At 35.1% G+C, this 19,063-nt stretch overlaps 1 protein-coding gene across 1 annotated transcript in view; it reads right to left on the bottom strand.

Annotated features, from left to right (window-relative positions):
- Window positions 1–19,063, bottom strand: part of CF2H8orf88 (chromosome F2 C8orf88 homolog) — a 37,275-nt gene that overhangs the window by 6,342 nt on the left and 11,870 nt on the right. Inside the window, exon 4 of the mRNA XM_049633602.1 lies at window positions 13,072–13,147. Within this exon, the coding sequence (XP_049489559.1) occupies window positions 13,072–13,147 (76 nt within the window). The remainder of the gene's footprint in view (window positions 1–13,071; window positions 13,148–19,063) is intronic.

Below are 19,063 nucleotides of genomic sequence, written 5' to 3'. Positions count from 1 at the left end.
TTACAAATTATCAGAAAGAGAAATTAAGAAAATATCCCATTTACAACTGCATCAGAAAAATAAAATACCTAGGAATAAATTTAGTCAAGGAGGTGAAAAACCTACACTCTAAAAACTGTAAAACACTCGGGGCACCTGGGTGACTCAGTCGGTTGAGCATCCGACTTTGGCTCCGGTCATGATCTCTCAGTTCATGGGTTTGAGCCCTACATCAGGCTCTGTGCTAACAGCTTGGAGCCTGGAGCCTATTTCAGATCTGTGTCTCCTTCTCTCTCTGCCCCTCCCCCATCCGCTCATGCTCTGTCTCTCTCAAAAAAAAAAAAATTTTTAAATAAAATAAAAAAATAAAAACTGTAAGACACTCATAAAAGAAACTGAAGATGACACAAGTAAGTGGAAAGATATCCCATGCTCATGGGCTGGAAGATCTGATATTGCTAAAGTTTTCATATTACCCAATGCAACTTACAGATTTAATGCAATCCCTATCAAAATACTAATGGCATTGGGGCACCTGGGTGGCTGGGTTGGTTAAGCGTCCGACTTCAGCTCAGATCATGATTTTGCAGTCTGTGAGTTCAAGCCCCACATCAGGCTCTGTGCTGACAGCTCAGAACCTGGAGCCTGTTTCAGATTCTGTCTCCCTCTCTCTCTGCCTGCCTCTCTCTCTCTCTCTCAAAAATAAGCATAAAAAAATACTAATGGCATTTTTCACAGAAATGGAACAACAACAACAAAAATCCTAAAACGTGTATGGAACCAAAAAAGACCATGAGCAGCCACATCTATCTTGAGGAAGAACAAAGCTGGAGTTATCACACTCCAGTTTCAAACTATACTACAAAGCTATAGTGATCAAAACATTATGGTACTGGCACAAAAGAAATATCAATGAAACAGAAGTGGGAACCCAGAAATAAACCCTCACTTATATGGTCAATTAATCTATGATAATCTATACAAAAGAATGAAACTGGACCACTTTTTTATACAACACACAAAAATAAAATGGATTAAAGAGCTAAAAGTAAGACTTAAAACCATAAAACTCCTAAAATAAAATATTAAGGCAGTAATCCCTTGGACCTCAGTCTTAGCAATATTTTTTTGGATCTGTCTCTTAGGAGAGAAAAAAGCAAAAATAATTGGGACTATATCAAATTAAAAAGCTTTTGAAAGGCAAAAGAAACAGTCAACAAAATGAAAAGTCAACTTACTGAATGGGAGAAGATATGTGCAAATGATACATTTGATAATGGTTAACATCTAAAATATATAAAGAACTCAACAACTCAACACCAAAAAATCCAATTAAAAAATGGGCAGAGAAGCTGAATAGACATTTTTCCCAAAAAAATAAGCATACAGATGACAGACCCATGAAACTATGCTCAACATTTAAATATCAGAGAAATGCAAATCAAAACCACAATTAGCTATCACTTCATACCAGTCAAAATTGCTGGTATCAAAAAGACAAGAAATAACAAACACTGACAAAGATGTGGAGAAAAGAGAACTCATGCACTGTTGGTGGAAATGTAAATTGGTATAGCCACTATGAAACACAGTATTGAAGTTTCCTCAAAAACTTAAAAATGGAAATAAAAAATCCAGCAATTCCACTTCTGAGTATTTACCCAAAGAAAACAAATACACTAATTCAAAAATATATATATACCCCTATGTTCACTGCAGCGTTATTTACAATAACCAAAATATGGAAGCATCCTGTCTACTGATAATGTATAAAGAGATACATATACATACACAATGGAATGTTAATCATAAAAAAGAATGAAATCTTGTCATTTGTGACAACATGAATGATCTTAGAGGGTTATAAGCAAAGTGAAATAAGTCTGATAGAGAAAGACAATACTGCACAACCTCACTTATATGTGGAATTAGAAAAAAAAAATCTGAGGTCACAGAGCAGATTGGTGGTTGCCAGAAACGGGGTGAAGAGTGGATAAAGTAGGGAAAGGGGGTCAAAAGGTATAAATTTCCAGTTATAAAATAAATAAGTCATGGGGATGTAATGTGCAGCATGGTGACTATAGTTAACGATACTGTATTGCACATTTGAAAGTTGCAGAGAATACAACATAAAGTTCTCAACATGAGGAAATAAAAATTTGCAACTATGTATGGTGACAAATGTTAACTAGACTTATTGAGATGGTCATTTTCCAATATACAAATTTTGAATTTGTATTCCAATTGTACTCCAATAAAAAATGCAAAAAAATATAAATTTAAGAGACTTGAAATCATACAGACTCTGATAAAGTTAAGAAATCTATAATAAGAAATCCAGGAAAACTTCAAATATCTTAGAATTAAACAACATACTTTAATTCACAAGTCAAAGATGAAATAAGGAAATTAAAAAATATTTTAAGGTGAATGGCAATATAACGTCAAAATTTGTGCTAAACAAATTCAGCTAAAGCAGTGGTCCAAGAGAAATTTATAAATTCTTATAAGAAAACATCTACAACAAATGACCTAACAATCTACTTTAAAATGCTAGAAAATAATAACAAAGTACAAGAAATTTCTTTCGTTTTTTTTTTATTTTTTTTTAACTTTTATTCAGTTTTGAGAGAGAGAGAGAGAGAGACAGAGCATGAGTGGGGGAGGAGCCGAGAGAAAGGGAGACACAGAATCTGAAGCAGGCTCCAGGCTCTAAGCTGTCAGCTCAGAGCCCAACGCGGGACTCGAACTGAAGAACGGTGAGATCATGACCTGAGCCAAAGTTGGACGCTTACCCAAGACTGAGCCACCCAGGAGCCCAGAAATTTCTTTCTTATACTTAAGAATTTCTTAAGGAGACATCACCAAAACAGAAAACAATTATATGTAATTAAAATGCCAAAAGCTGGTTCTTTGAAAAAAGAGAAACAAATTTGACAAATATCAAGATAGATTAATTGATGCAGAAAAGAGCACAAAAAAACAAATGCCAAGGATCAAAAAGGGGTGGTTACCACAGATTGTACAGATGTTAAACAGGAAATAAGAGAATACAATGAATAACTTTAAGCCAACATTTGCCAACTTGAATAAAATGGGGGTATACTACCACCTTCTGTTGGACATATTTTTCATTTCTCTTTGGTAGAGAACCAGTAGTGAAACTGCCAGGTTTGTAGTAATTTGGAAATCAGGACCTCTCAGAATTGCAAAAACTAAAAATCAGATGAACTGTCAATACCAAGTGTTGGCAAGGACGAAAAGCAACTAGAATTTGCAGCTATTGCTGGCGATAGTCACCTGAAACAAATTTGTCATGAAGTTAGGCACACATTTACCATATGACCCAGTAATCCCACTTCTACCCATGAGAAATGAAAACATGTCTACCCAAAGACTTTTACAAGAATGTTCATAGGAACATTGGTTATGCTTTTCAGGGGCACCTGGGTGGCTCAGTCAGTTAAGTTTATGATTCTTGGTGTTGGCTCAGGTGATGATCTCATGGTTTGTGGGTCTGAGCCCCATGTGGGACTCCACTCTGTCAGCACGGAGCCTGTGTTGTCTCCCTCTCTCTCTGCTCTTCATTTTGAGTATACAATTGAATGACTTTTGGTATACTTACAGAGTTGGGAAACCATTGTCACAATCTATTTTTAGAATACTTATATTCTAATATATAATATTAGACCTCACTCCCATTTGTAGTCACTCCCCATTCTCAATCCCATCCCATCTAAGCAATTACTTCCTTTCTATGGATTTGCCTTTTCTAGAAACTGTATATAAATGGAATCATACAATGTCCAATATTTTGTGTCTGGCTTCTTCGCCTAGCATAACCTTTAGAAATTCATTCTATCTAGCCAAACTATCAGTCAAGCATGTAATTAGTACATTTTCAAATACATAAATTCAAAGAATTTACCAAACTAATACCCTTTTTTTGAAGCTCCTGGAAAATGAACTTGAGCAAAATGAGGAGGTAAAGCAAAAAAGAAGAAAACAAAGGGATCAGGAAACAGAAGAGAGTAATGTCAGCCAAAGGGACCAAGAAAGAAACCCTAGAAGTCTATTCTTCCACCAAAGCAACAAATAAACTGTCAAAAAACTTCCAGAACCAACTTTTTTCTGAATTCTGGAATCAAAAGCTTACAAAACCAGAGGGATGCTTAGTGAAGAAAAAACAGCTAAATTTGGTAAAGAGTTTTGTGGCATTTTAGCTTGCTCTCAAGCATCTCCCCTAATCCAGCTTGGCAGTGGCCTTGAAAACAAATGCTGTCTTTCCTGACACAGGCTCCCAGGACTGGAGAGAACAGTGCAAACCATATTCTCAGAGGACTGTGGTTGTTCATTTTTACCTGTCTGGTGACTCCCTAAAGAATCATCTCAAAAGACTTGCCTAGTTATATCTCAACTAAAAACTATCCCAGGGAGGAGACTGCTATCTGAATCCATTTGACAAAACATTTATAGGGAAATATATTAGCCAATTCCACCTGGGACAAGGGATAACAATTAAAGCAAACAATAGGAAAACTCAGAAAGCTTGGGAAGAAAACTAGGGAAAAAGATGCTTTTGGGAATAAGGCCACTGAAAGACTCAAATGTTCCCAGGAATCTAGAAGACTACATGCATGCTAAAGGCTAGGTTCATGCTCAGAAAGGCTTGAGAATGTCCTAAGATGTCACCTCTGGCTAACCTTCAGGTTTCTCGGAAACAAGTAAAGTCAAAGGAAGAGCTGTTAAAATGCCAAACTGAGTACTGAAAGCAGACCCCAACACATATATAGAAGCAAACCATATGCAAAGATTTGGGAGAGGGTTTTTTTTTTCCTTTTCTGTTTTTTTTTGGTTCTAGGTATTGAAGGAATTCTTTGCTCAATCATCAGCTGACCATGAAGATATCAGACCAGAGACGTGAATGGCCACATGTGAAAAACACAGACTTTACAATGTCAGTTCAGAAAAGTCACCAGACAAACAACAAAAATGACAAGCAGCAACAACAGACCTTAAAAAAGGGAGAAAATCTGATTTCCAGAGTTAACACATTATATTCAAAATACTCAGTTTTCAAGTACAATGCATGCTAAGAATTAAGAAAGTATGGCCCCCTACGTAGGAAAAGAAAAAAAAAAAGAAATAGAAACTTTCTCTGAGGATGCAGATATTGGACTTACTAGAGAAAGACTTTAAATAAACTACCTTAAACCTGCTTGAAGAACTAAAGGAAATCTTGAGACAATGTCTTGCCAAGCAGAAAATATCAATAAAGAAATCAAAATCATAAAGAGGAACCAAACAAATTCTGAAGAAAAAAGTACAATAACCAAAGTGAAAAATCCATTAGAATGGTTCAACAGCAGATATGAGCAGGCAGAGAAAGAATCCGCAAATCTAAAGATAAGTCAATTGACATTACCCAGTGTGAGGAGTATAAAGAAAAAAGAATGAAGAAAAATGAACAGAGCCTAAGAGATCTGTGTGACCACAGCTAGAATAGCAACAAATGCATAATGGGAGCCACAGGAAGAGAAAGAGCAAAAAGAATGCTTGAAAAAATAATAAGAGAAAACTTCCCAAATCTGATGAAATACACACACTGACACAATCAAGAAGCTCAATGGACTACAAACTGAATATGCTCAAAGAGATTCACACTGAGATGCCATTACAAGTAAACTGTTATAAGACAATCTTGAGGTCAGTAAGAGTAGCAGTTTGTCACTTATAAGGGATTCTCAATTGGATAAAAACACTGATTTCTCATCAGAAATCACAGGGACCAGAAGGCAGTGGGAAGACAAAGTACTGAAAACAAAAAAACTCTCAACCAAAAATATCTACAACCAGCAAAACTACCTTTAGAAATGAAAAAGAACCTAAGACAGTCCTAGATAAGCAAAAACTGAGATTTCATTGTTTGTAAACTTGCCTTAGAAAAAATGCTAAAGGGAATCTTTTAAGCTGAAATAAAAAAGTACAAAGTAACTGGAACCCACATTGAGAAGTAAACACTAGTAAACCTAACTACATTGGTAAGTTAAAAACTAGTAGCAATGAATTTCTGGACGTAACTCCCCTTTATTTCTATGTGATTTGAAAGAAAAATACATAAAAATTCAGAATTCTGTATCTAGGTTGATAGATTCCACAACATGTAAAGATGGAATTTGTGACAATGGCAATGTAAAGGTGGAATGAAACTATAGGAGCAAAATTTTTTTATAATATTTAAACTAAATGGATATTAATTCAAACTAGATTGTGTAAATTAAAGTTATTTCCCAGTGCAACCACTAGGAAAATAACCTCAAAATATACAGTAAGGGATGGGGTGTTTGCATGGCTCAGTCGTTGAGCTTCTGACTCTCGATTTCACCTTAGGTCATGATCTCATGGTCATGGGTTCAAGCCCTGCACAGAGCTCCATGCTTACAGTGCAGAGCCTGACTAGGATTCTCTCTCTCCTCTCTCTTTGTCCCTCCCCCACTCAGGCATGTGTGTGTATCTCTCTCTCTCTCAAAATAAATAAACTTAAAAAAATATATAGTAAGGGAAATGAAAAAGAAATAAAAACGATACAGTAGAATCTATTAAACAATAAAGAGAATATTAACAGAGGAAATGAAAAACAAAAAGGATATAAAGTTATAGAAATAGCAAAATGGGTGGAGTCAGTCCTTCCTTATTAGTAATTACAATTAACTGTCAGTAATAAACACTCCAATTAAAAGGTGTGGATTGGCAAAATGGATTAAAAATAGGACCCAATCATATGCTGTCTACACATACTCACTTTAGATTCAATTACAAAAATAAGCTGAAAGTGAATGAATGAAAAAGATATTTGATGCAGACAATAACCAAAAGATAGCTGGAATGGGTATATTAATAACAGATGAAAACAGACAAAAATTGTTATAATAGATAAATAGGTAACATCATATACACATATGTGTACATACATATGTCAATTCATTAAAGTGATAACAATTATATAGTACTTAACAACAGAAGAAAAAAACAGACCAAATTGGAGGAACACAGAATTTAATAACAACAACTGGAGACTCCAAAACCCCACTCTCAATAATGAACCGACAACTAGACAGAAGATCAATAAGGAAATAAATTGTGGGCATGAACAATATTATAAGCCAACTAAACCTAACAAGCATATACAGAATACTTCACTCAAAAACACCAGAATATACATTCTTCTGAAGTACACATAAAACTTTCTCCAGGATGAACCACCTTAGGCTACAGAGTAAGTCTTAATTTAAAAAACAACGGTATCATACAAAATATCCTCTCTGACCATAATGCAATGAACCTAGAAATCAGTAACAGAAGTAAAACTGGAAAATGCATAAATTCGTAGAAATTAGAAGCATACTTTCAAACCAATGGATCAAAGAATACTGATGGGGCGCCTGGGTGGCGCAGTCGGTTAAGCGTCCGACTTCAGCCAGGTCACGATCTCGCGGTCCGTGAGTTCGAGCCCCGCGTCAGGCTCTGGGCTGATGGCTCGGAGCCTGGAGCCTGTTTCCGATTCTGTGTCTCCCTCTCTCTCTGCCCCTCCCCCGTTCATGCTCTGTCTCTCTCTGTCCCAAAAATAAAAAAAAAATAAAAAAAAAAATAAAAAAAAAAAAGAATACTGAGAAAATATAGAGACAAAAGAAAACAAAGACACAACTTTAAAAAAGATACAGCAAAAGCAGCGCTCAGAGCAAAAGTTGTAACTACAAATACCTACTTTAAAAAAGAACAGCTCAAGTGGACCTTGGTGGCTCAGTCAGTTAAGCACTGAGTCGTGGTTTCGGCTCAGGTCACGATCTCACAGTTCGTGGGACTGAGCCCCATGTCAGGTGCTACCCATGCTATCAGCGCAGAGCCTGCTTGGGATTCTCTCTCTCCCTCTCTGTCCCTCCCCGGCTTGCACTCTCTCAAAATAAGTAAACTTCAAAAATAAATAAATAAAAATTAAAAAGAACAACTCAAATACCTAACATCAAATATTAAGAACTTCTAGAAAAAGAGCAGACTAATAAAAAGCTAGCAGAATGAAATAATAAAGATCAAAGATAAATGAAATAGAGATAGAAAAGTAATAATCAATAAACCAAAAGTTGATTATTTGAAAAGATCAAAATGACAAAGGTCAACTAGAAAAAGGACTCAAATTACTAAAATCATGAATAACAAAGATTTTGTAACCTGCAACTTTGCTGAATCCATTTATTAGCTAATAATTTTTTACATTTACTATACTATGGATTTAGGATTTTGTACGTATAAGGTTGTATCACCTGTGAATAGAGATAACATTACTTTGTCCCTTCCAATTTGAATGTCTTTTATTTCTTTTTCTTAACTAACTGCTCTGGTTAGAACTTGCAGTATAATGTTGAATTTAAGTGGTGAAAGTGGGTATCCTTGCCTTGTTCTTGATCTTAGTGGGGGAAAACTTGCAGTCTTTCACTACTAATTACGATGTTAGCTACGGGTTTTTGATATACACCCTTTATTATGTTGGGGAAATTCCCTTTTACTTCTTGCTTGCTAAGAGTGTTTATTAAGAAAGGGCATTGGATTTTGTCAAATGCTTTTTCTGCATCAGCTGAGATGGTGATGTATTTTTTTTTTGTCCCTGCATTCTGTTAATGTGGTCTATTACACAAATTGATTTTCACATGCTGAACTACTCTTGGATTCTTGGGATTAATCCCACATGGCCATGGTATATAATCTTTTTTCTTCGCTGCTGGATTTGGTTTGTTAGTATTTTGTGCCTATATTCTAAGGGATATTGATCTGTAGTTTTCTTTTCACATGATGTCTTTGCCTGGCTTTGGTATCAGAGTAATACTGGCCCCAAAGGAATAGTTGAGAAATGTTCCTTCCTCTTCAATTCTTGGAAGAATTTGAGAAAGTGGTATTAATTCTTCTTTAAATGTTTGATGGAATTCACCAGTGGAGCCATTAAGTCCTGGACTTTTCTTTGGTAGGATATTTTTTGTTACAAATTCAATCTCCTAACTTGTTAGATGTTTATTCAGATATTCTATATCATCTTAAGAAGTTGTGGTAATTTCTGTGTTTTAGTAATTTTTCTATTGCATCTAGGTTATCTGCTTTGCTGGCATACACTTAACTATTTATAGTATTTTCTTATCATCCTTTTTATTTTTTGTAAGCTGACAGTAATGTCCCTACACAAAATCAACTGTATTTTCTACCCTATCAATGAACAATCAAAAAAGGAAATTAAAGGGGCGCCTGGGTGGCTAAATCGGTTGGGTATCTGACTCTTGATTTTGGCTCAGGTCATGATCTCACGGTTCATGAGTTCAAGCCCCATATTGGGCTCTACACTGGCAGTGTGGTGCCTACTTGGCATTCTCTCTGCCCTCTCTCTCATCTCTCTCTCTAAATAAACTTAAAAAAAAGGAAATTAAGAAAACAATTCCATTAGCTTGACAAAGAATAATTAGGAATAAATTAAACTGAAGAGGTACATGACTTGTACACTGAAAACTAAGACACTGATAAAGACTAAAATAAGTGGAAATACACCCCATGTTCATGGACTGAAAAATTTAATATTGTTATAATCCCCCAAGTGATCTACAAATTCATTGTCATTGCTACCAAATTCCTTTTGAAAGAAGAGCCTTTTTTGCAGAAATGGAAAAGCTGATCTTAAAAATCACATGGAATTGCAAAAAACCCCAAATAACCAAAACAACCTTGAAAAAGAACAAAGTTGAAGACTCACACTTCCCAGTTGCAAAACTTGCTATAAAGCTATAGTAATCAAAACAGTGTGGTACTGGGACAGAATAGATCTATAGATCAAGGAAACAGAACTAAAAGCCCAGGAATAAACACATACTCCTATGGTCAAATAATTTTCAACAAAGGTGCCAACACAATTCACTGGAGAGAAAAATAGTCTAACAAACGGTGATGAGGCAACTGGATAGCCAATGCAAAAAAAAAAAAAAAAAAAAAAATGAAGTTGGGCTTATACTTAACACCATATACAAAACCTAACTCAAAATGGATCATGACCTAAGTGTAAGAGTTAAAACTATAAAACTCATAGGGGTAAATCTCCATGATCTGAGATTTGGCAATGATTTCTAGATATGACATCAAAAGCATGAACAACAAAATAAAAAAGATAAATCAGACTTCATCAATTTTTTTTTTTAATTTGTACATGTAAGAACACTAACAAGAGAATGAAAAGAAACTTCAGTATAGTAGAAAATATGTGCAAATTATATACCTGATATGAATATATCTGGTAAAAGCCTAGTATCAGACATCTGATAAGGGTCTAATATATATGCATATATATATCAGATTTCTTATATACACATGTATGTGAGTGTGTATGGAGGGGGACAAGGGAAGTGAGCATGGGCAGGGGAGGGGGAAAGAAGGAAAGTAGCAGAAAGAAAACAGATGAGGGGCGCCTGGGTGGCGCAGTCGGTTAAGCGTCCGACTTCAGCCAGGTCACGATCTCGCGGTCCGTGAGTTCGAGCCCCGCGTCAGGCTCTGGGCTGATGGCTCGGAGCCTGGAGCCTGTTTCCGATTCTGTGTCTCCCTCTCTCTCTGCCCCTCCCCCGTTCATGCTCTGTCTCTCTCTGTCCCAAAAATAAATAAAAAACGTTGAAAAAATTAAAAAAAAAAAAAAGTTTAAAAAAGAAAACAGATGAGAGTCTAGTGTCCAGAACTTTTATAACTCAACAACAACAAAATAATCCAACTGAAATATGGTCAAGGGACTTGGATAGACCTTTCTCCAAAGAAAATACACAAATGGCCAACAAGCACAGGAAAAAGACACTCAATACCCTTAGTCATTCGAGAAATGCAGACCAAAATCACAATGAGATACTTCACACCCACTGGAATTACTATAATAAAAAAAATATCCTAACAAGGACGTCAGGAAATTGAAAACCTCACACATTGTTAGTGGGGATGTAAAATGGTGCAGCCACTGTGGAAAACAGTTTGACAGTTCCTCAAAAAGTTAAACATAGAATTACCATATGACCTGGCAAGTCTACTCCCAGGTATATATCCAAGAGAAATGAAAATGGGTGTTCAAATACTTGTACAAAAATATTTATAGCTATCCATCATAGCCAAAAACTTTACCACCCAAATGTCCATCAACTAAGAGATAAATAAAATGTGGCATATCCATACAACAGAATATCGTTCAGCCATAAACAGGAAGAATGAAGTACTGATACATGCTACATATGGATGAACCTTGAGAACCTTACATTAAGTGAAAGAAACCAGACACTAAAGGTCATATATAAGATAATTCCATTACATGAGATACCCAGAATAAATATCTCCGTTAAGACAAAAAGTAGATTGGGGTTTGTCAATGGCTAGGCAAAGGGGAGAATGGAAAATGACGACTTAAGGGATTTGAGGTTCCTTCTGGGATGATAAAGATGTTCTAGAACTAGACAGTGGTAATGGTTGTATAATACTGTACTAAAAGCCACCAAATTATACCTTTTAAAATGGCTTAAATTGTGAATTATACTTCAATTAAAAAAGAAGAAAGAAACCAAAGAATTGTAAAGGGGTGTCCCAAGATAATAGTAAAGTACATTCTAGGACAACAGTACTGAAGAGTAGTCTATACTGGAACAAGATAATGGAGGATTCTGAAGGAAAAGTTTCCTTGGGCTGGGGGGGGGTGGGTAGAATACAAATTGATATATTTGTGCATAAGAAAAATATTACAGGTAAGTGTAAGAGCATTGTTGGAGCATTTAAGGGGAAAAGTTAACAAGAGTCACATAGGAAAACAATGCAAACATTAGCTCCAAGAAAAAATGATGGATAGTATGCAAGACATATGCACCTCTTGGCTAAACAACTGTATTTACATACTCATATAATATAAAGAGTGATAGTGCTTTCACTAAAATTTGTGAAATGACTATATGGTGGGGAGGGGAGAAAGAAGGGTGAAGAAGTGAGGGAAGTGACATGGAAGACATTAAATTCTCATTTTCCACAATAGGCTGCCAATACAGAATATCAAAACAATTTTAAATTTGGAAACAATTTAAACATTTTATTTAGAAATATGGAGTTAAATACTAGAATAAAAAAGGTAATAGGGTATTTTCATAACTTTTAAACAAAAACTTGACAGAAATTTAGACTAAATTAAAAATTTTTATTTCATTAAATAAAAAGTGGCTGGTGGGGGAGACTATTGGTTATCCCCAAGAGCAGTTCTTCCCTTCTGCTTTAGTAACAGAATTAGCAGGCTACTCAGCTAAAGATTACATTTTGTAGTCTGTTTTGTACAGCATGAATAAGTACTGGCCAATGAGATACCAAGTGAAAGTGATACATGCTACTTTATGGGTCATTCTTTTAAGGAGAACTACCACTCCCCTTCCTTCCTGATGGCTAGATAAGGAGCGGGATGGCTGGATCCAAGGCATTCATCTTGGGCAATGAGACAGAAGCCATACATTAAAGATGGCAAAGCAATGAGACTGAGTCCAGTAGAACTACATCAGAGCAGAATGAACACACCAGCTCAATTATGAGCTGATACGGAAGATACAGAAATAGGGGTGCCTGGGTGGCTCAGTCAGTGTCTGACTTCAGCTCAAGTCATAACCTCATGGCTCTTGAGTGTGAGTCCCACATTGGGCTCTGTGAGGACAACTCAGAGCCTGGAGCCTGCTTCAGATTCTGTCTCTGTCTGTCTCTCTCTGCTCCTCCCCTGATCACACTCTTTCTCTCTCTTTCCAATATAAATAAACATTAAAATTTTTTTAAAATAATAAAAAATACTTAAAAAAAGATACAGATATAAACTTCTATCTTGTATAAGCCTTGTTATTATGGTCTCTCCCCTAAAGCAGTCAAACCTATAGCATGATTACTATAGCCAGAAATCAACCAAAAAAAATATAATGAAACTTCCTGTGCACATGAGGTTTGCAGCTAAGCAAATATTAACTTACCATGAATACTAAGACTCCCTTATGAAATTTAAGAATTATGGTAAAAATTTACCTTTTTTAACTGGAGACTGATGTTGCTGTGGTTCATTATGACCTTGAGAAAAGGCTTGCATTCCATTCGTCTTACACTATTGAAAGAAAAAGAAAATATACCTTTTAACTATGGCCTAAAAACTTTATATAACCTTTTTTTTTTTTTAGCAGCCAAAACTATTTTCCTAAACAATCAAAGTATTAGTCAACACATTATTTCTGGCCGTAAAGGATAAGCAACCTTCTAAGAACACTTATTAAAGGCAAAAAATTCTTTCAAAATCTATTCACATATATCTTTAACTACTTGTCAGGATTTTTAACTAACTCCTCTTCTGATTCCATGCTCACTTAGTATAATGGGGCCCAAGAAGTACCCCGATTACAATTTAGCTTCCCGTAAATCTCCCTAGTGCATGTAATAGTGGAACCAATAAGAGAATGTCAGAGCACAAGACCGTAAATTTCTCATGATAAAATAATGGGTTTTATGATTTTATAAATCAGTTTCACAAACTTGGGTCAATATATATAATCTATCCTTAAGATAGATCATCTCTTGGGGCACCTGGGTGGATCAGTCGGTTGAGCAGCCGACTTTAGCTCGGGTCATAATCTCCCAGTTCATGAGTTCGAGCCCTAATCAGTTTCATGCTCTCAGCACAGAGCCCACTTTGGGTCCTCTGTCCCCCTCTGTCTCTGCCCCTTCCCAGCTCATGCTCTCTCTCTCTCTCAAAAATAAATAAACATTAAAAAAAATCATCTCTTTTGCTGACAAAAATCAGTTTGCAAACAGTAGGCCATACTCTGAACCATGGTAATTCATTAAGGTAGGTTTCTCTGGAAAAATCTATCCTAAAAAATGAACATCTCTGCTCTATCAGTCATTGTAGTAGCAAGTTATAGCCCATTCCTTAAATATTCGCAAATTCTACCAAGGTAACTCCACGAAGTCAGAAAGTTATCTAACCCTATGACAAAATGAAAAGTAATGAGATAATTCTACAGTACGAGTCACCAAAATAAGTTATCAGGAAAAAAAAATCAAATTTTAACAAAATTTTTAAGTAGAGGTAGAAAATATATGAAAATGGCAAAGATTTTCATTCTCCAAGGTTTTTGTTCCTGTTAGATTTAATAAACTATAATATGAATGTTATGGTCCTTTTTAAAAATTAGTTTTTTAAATTTCAAAATTGCAGCAGAGGCACACTTCACTGACACTAAAATGCAAGCCTAAAATCAAACTTAAAAGTAAATTTTAATCTGAAAAAAAATTAAAAAACATTTTTAAAATAGTATCTAAAAGAATAAAATACTTACTAATAAATTTAACCAAGGTGGTAAAATATTTGTATGTGGAAAACTATAAGACACTGAAGAAATTAAAGATGACACAAATAAATGGAAAGATATCCTGTGTTCATGGATTGAAAGATTATTGTTAAAAAGTTCTTACTACCTAAACTGATCTACAGATTCAGTACAATCCCTTTCAAAATTCCAGTAACAGTTTTTACAGAAATAGGAAAAGCAGTTCTAAAATTAATATGGAACCACAAAAGACCCTGAGCAGCCAAAGTAATCTCGAGTAGAAGAACAAAGCTGGAGGCATCACACTTCCACACTATATTACAAAGTTATAATAATCAAAACATTACAATGCTAACATAAAAAGACATAATAGGGCGCCTGGGTAGCTCAGTCAGTAAAGCATGCAACTCTTGATCTTGGGGTCATGAGTCCCTTGGTGTAGAGATTAAAAGTCTTGAAAAGATTAGATATCCACATGCAAAAGAATGAAATTGGACTCTTACACTATACAAAAATGACCTCAAAATGGATCAAAAACAAATAGAAGATCTGAAACCATAAAACTCATAGGAGAAAACATATTGAAAAAGTTCCTTGACACTGGTCTTGGCAATGATTTTTTGGATATGACATCAAAAGCACAAGCAACAAAAGCAAAATTAAGTGGGACTACATCAAACTAAAAAGCTTCTGCACAGCAAAAGCAGCAATCAACAAAATGAAACAGCAACCAACAGAATGGGAGAAAATATTTGCCAACCATATTAGCAATAAGGGATTAATATCCAAAATATATAAAGATCTCATACAACACAACAGCAAAATAATAATAATAATAATAATAATAATAACCTGATTTAAAAATAGGCAAAAGACCTGAGTAAACATTTTTCCAAAGAAAACACACAAATGGCCAAGAAGCACATGAAAAGATGCTTAACACTGCTAAATCGTGAGGGTAATGCAAATCAAAACTAGACTGAGATACCACCTCACACCTGTTAGGAAGGCTATTATCAAAAAGACAAAAAGTGCTAGCAAGAATGGGGGTTGGGGGCGAAAAGGAATCCTTGTACAATGATGGCGGGAATGTAAACTGGTTCAGCGATTTTGGAAAACATTATGGAAGTTCCTCAAAAAATTAAATGTAAAACTGCCATAAGATCCATCATCCCCACTTCGGGGTATACACCCAAAGGAAATAAAATCGCAATCTTGAAGACTATGCATTCCCATGTTCACTGCATCATTATTCACAATAGCATTATTCACAAGTCCATCAACAGAGGAATGGGTAAGGAAAATGTGATAGAGATATGCGAAAAATATATAAATAGGATATTATTCAGCCACAAAAAGAGAAGCAAATCCTGACATATGTGACAACATGGATGAACCTGGAGGACATTACACTAAGTGAGATAAGCCAGACACAGAAATACAGAGGACATCATACTAAGTGAAATAAGCCAGACACAGAAAGACAAATATTGTACGATCTCACTTATATGTGAAATTTCAAAAGTCAAATTCATAGTATTAGAGAATAGAATGGTGATTGCCAGGAGTGGAGGACAGAGAAAATGGGGAGATGCTGGTCAAAGAATACAAATTTTCAATTATAAGATAAGTTCTGGAGATCTAATATACAGCACAGTGGTTATAATTGTTAATATTGTATTATATGCTTAAAATTTGCTAATTGTTCCCACCACACACACACACACAAAAACTGGTAACTATGTCAGGTGATGAACGTGGTAATTAACTTGTTATAATAATATCAAGATGTATACATTCATTAAACAGGTTGTACACCTTTATAAAAAATCATGTTGTATAACCTAAATATATTCAATTTTTGTAAATCACACGTCAAGAAATCTGAAAAAATGTACTTTATCATTTATGCATATATTAACAACTAAAAATACTGATTATTTCAAATATACTGATTATTTCAAATCTTTCATAGCATATAAGAACTTACATCTACTAAAATTTTATGTTAGTTTGTTATCTCAATTATCATATTACAATAAAGTCATGTATAATCTTACAAATTTTACAATCTTACATAATCAAATCAATAAAATTTGAGAATTCTATAATGAAGATATGCAGAAAGTGTCATGGAAGGAATGAGTAAGAGAATAAAACTTGACTTAAAAATGTCAGGAAAGGTTTTACATAGGCGGTGATGCTTAAACAACACTTGGAGGATTAGTAGTAGTTAGGGTGGCTTAACTAGTGAAAAGTGAACGTTTATGGAAGAAAAGATCCTTATGCTAGAAAATACACAGAGCGGTAAGATATGCCAACATGGTTAAGTTGTTAATTCTTCTCAAATTCATCTTTAGACTCAATCAAATTCCAACAGACTTTCTGTAGATACTGACAAGCTCACTTAAAACTTACATGGAAATGCAAAAGACCTAGAGAGCTGAGACAAATTTGAAAAAGAATAAAGTTAGTGAATTTTCACTATCTGAAATGAAGGCTTATCATAAAGCTACAGCAGTCTATAAGTAAAATGTGATGTTGACAGAAAGATGGACATATGGGAGACCCATGTACAGTGTGTAACTATAGTTAACAATACTGTGTTGTATAACTGAAAGTTGCTAAAAGAATAAATCTTAAATGTTCTCACCATAACAACAAAATAATTATGTAAAATTAAGGATGTGTTAACTAAATTGATTTTGGTAAACATTCTGCAACATATTGCATGTATCAAATCATCATCACACTGTACACCTTAAACTGACACAATGTTACATGTCAATTATACCTCCATAAAGTGGGGGGGGAAAGACATAAATCAATAAATAATAGGGAGTTTAGAAATAAACACACATGATATACTAATTTTCAACACTCTTACAATTCACTGATAAAAAGACAGACAACCCAAATATTAAAAATATGCAAAATATTTGAACAGACACTTCACCAAAAAGGAAAAAAAGAAAAATACAAATGGCAAATAAGTTCATGATAAGATGCTCAATCTCATTAATCATTATGAAAATGCAAATTTAAAATATAATTAGAGGATGCAAAAATCCTCAACAAGATACTAGCCAACCGGATCCAACAATACATTAAAAGAATTATTCACCATGACCAAGTGGGATTTATACCTGGGATGCAGGGCTGATTCAACATCTGCAAAACAGTCAACATGATACATCACATCAATAAAAAGACAAAAACCACATGATCCTCTCAATAGATGCAGAGAAAGCATTTGACAAAATACAACATCCTTTCTTGATAAAAACCCTCAAGAAAGTAGGGACAGAAGGATCATACCTCAAAATGATAAAAGCCGTATATATGAAAGACCCACCACTAATATCATCCTCAATGGGGAAAAACAGAGCTTTTCCCCTAAGGTCAGGGATGTCCACTCTCACCACTGTTATTCAACATAGTATTGGAAGTCCTAGCCTCAGCAATCAGACAACACAAAGGAATAAAACGCATCCAAATTGGCAAGGAGGAAGTCAAACTTTCACCCTTTGCAGATGACATCATACTCTATATGGAAAACCCAAAAGATTCCACCAAAACACTGCTAGAACTGATCCATGAATTCAGCAAAGTTTCAGGATATAAAATCAATGCACAGAAATCAGTTGCATTTCTATACACCAATAATGAAGCAACAGAAAGAGAAATCAAGGAACCAATCCCATTTACAATTGCACCAAAAAACCATAAAATACCTAGGAATGGTGAAAAAGCTACACACTGAAAACTACAGAAAGTTTATGAAAGAAATTGAAGGAGACACAAAAAATAGAAAAATATTCCATGTTCCTGGATTGGAAGAACAAATATTTTTAAAATGTCGATACTACCCAAAGCAATTTATACATTCAATGGAATCCCTGTCAAAGTGACACCAGCATTCTTCACAGAGCTAGAACAAACAATCCTAAAGTTTGTATGGAACCAGAAAAGATCCCAAAGAGCCAAAGTAATCTTGAAAAAGAAAACCAAAGCTGGAGGCATCACAATCCCCGACTTCAAGATGTATTACAAAGCTCTAATTATCAAGACAGTATGGTGCTGGCACAAAAACAGATACTTAGATCAATAGAACAGAACAGAGGACCCAGAAATGGACCCACAAACATATGGCCAACTAATCTTTGACAAAAGCAGGAAAGAATATCGAAAGGAATAAAGACAGTCTCTTCAGCAAATGGTGTTAGGAAAACTGGACAGCGACATGCAGAAAAATGAACCTGGACCACTTTTTTTACACCACAAAAATAAATTCAAAATGGATGAAAGACCTAAACAGGAAGCCATCAAAATCCTATAGGAGAAAGCAGGCAAAAACCTCTCTGACCTTGGCCACAGCAACTTCTTACCCAACACGTCTACAGAGGCAAGGGAAACAAAAGCAAAAATGCACTATTGGGACCTCATCAAGATAAAAAGCTTCTGCACAGCAAAGGAAACTATCAGCAAAAATAAAAGGCAGCTAACTGAATGGGAAAAGATATTTGCAAATGACATATCAGATAAAGGATTAGTATCTAGAATCTATAAAGAACTTATGAAACTCAACACCCAAAAAATAATCCAGTGAAGAAATGGGCAAAAGACATGAATAGACACTTTTCCAAAGAAGACATCCAGATGGCCAACCGACACATGAAAAGATGCTCAACATCACT

Source organism: Panthera uncia, chromosome F2 (assembly GCF_023721935.1).
Source record: "Panthera uncia isolate 11264 chromosome F2, Puncia_PCG_1.0, whole genome shotgun sequence".
In the NCBI taxonomy this organism is placed as follows: Eukaryota; Metazoa; Chordata; class Mammalia; order Carnivora; family Felidae; genus Panthera; species Panthera uncia.
This window is presented reverse-complemented; position numbering and strand designations above follow the sequence as displayed.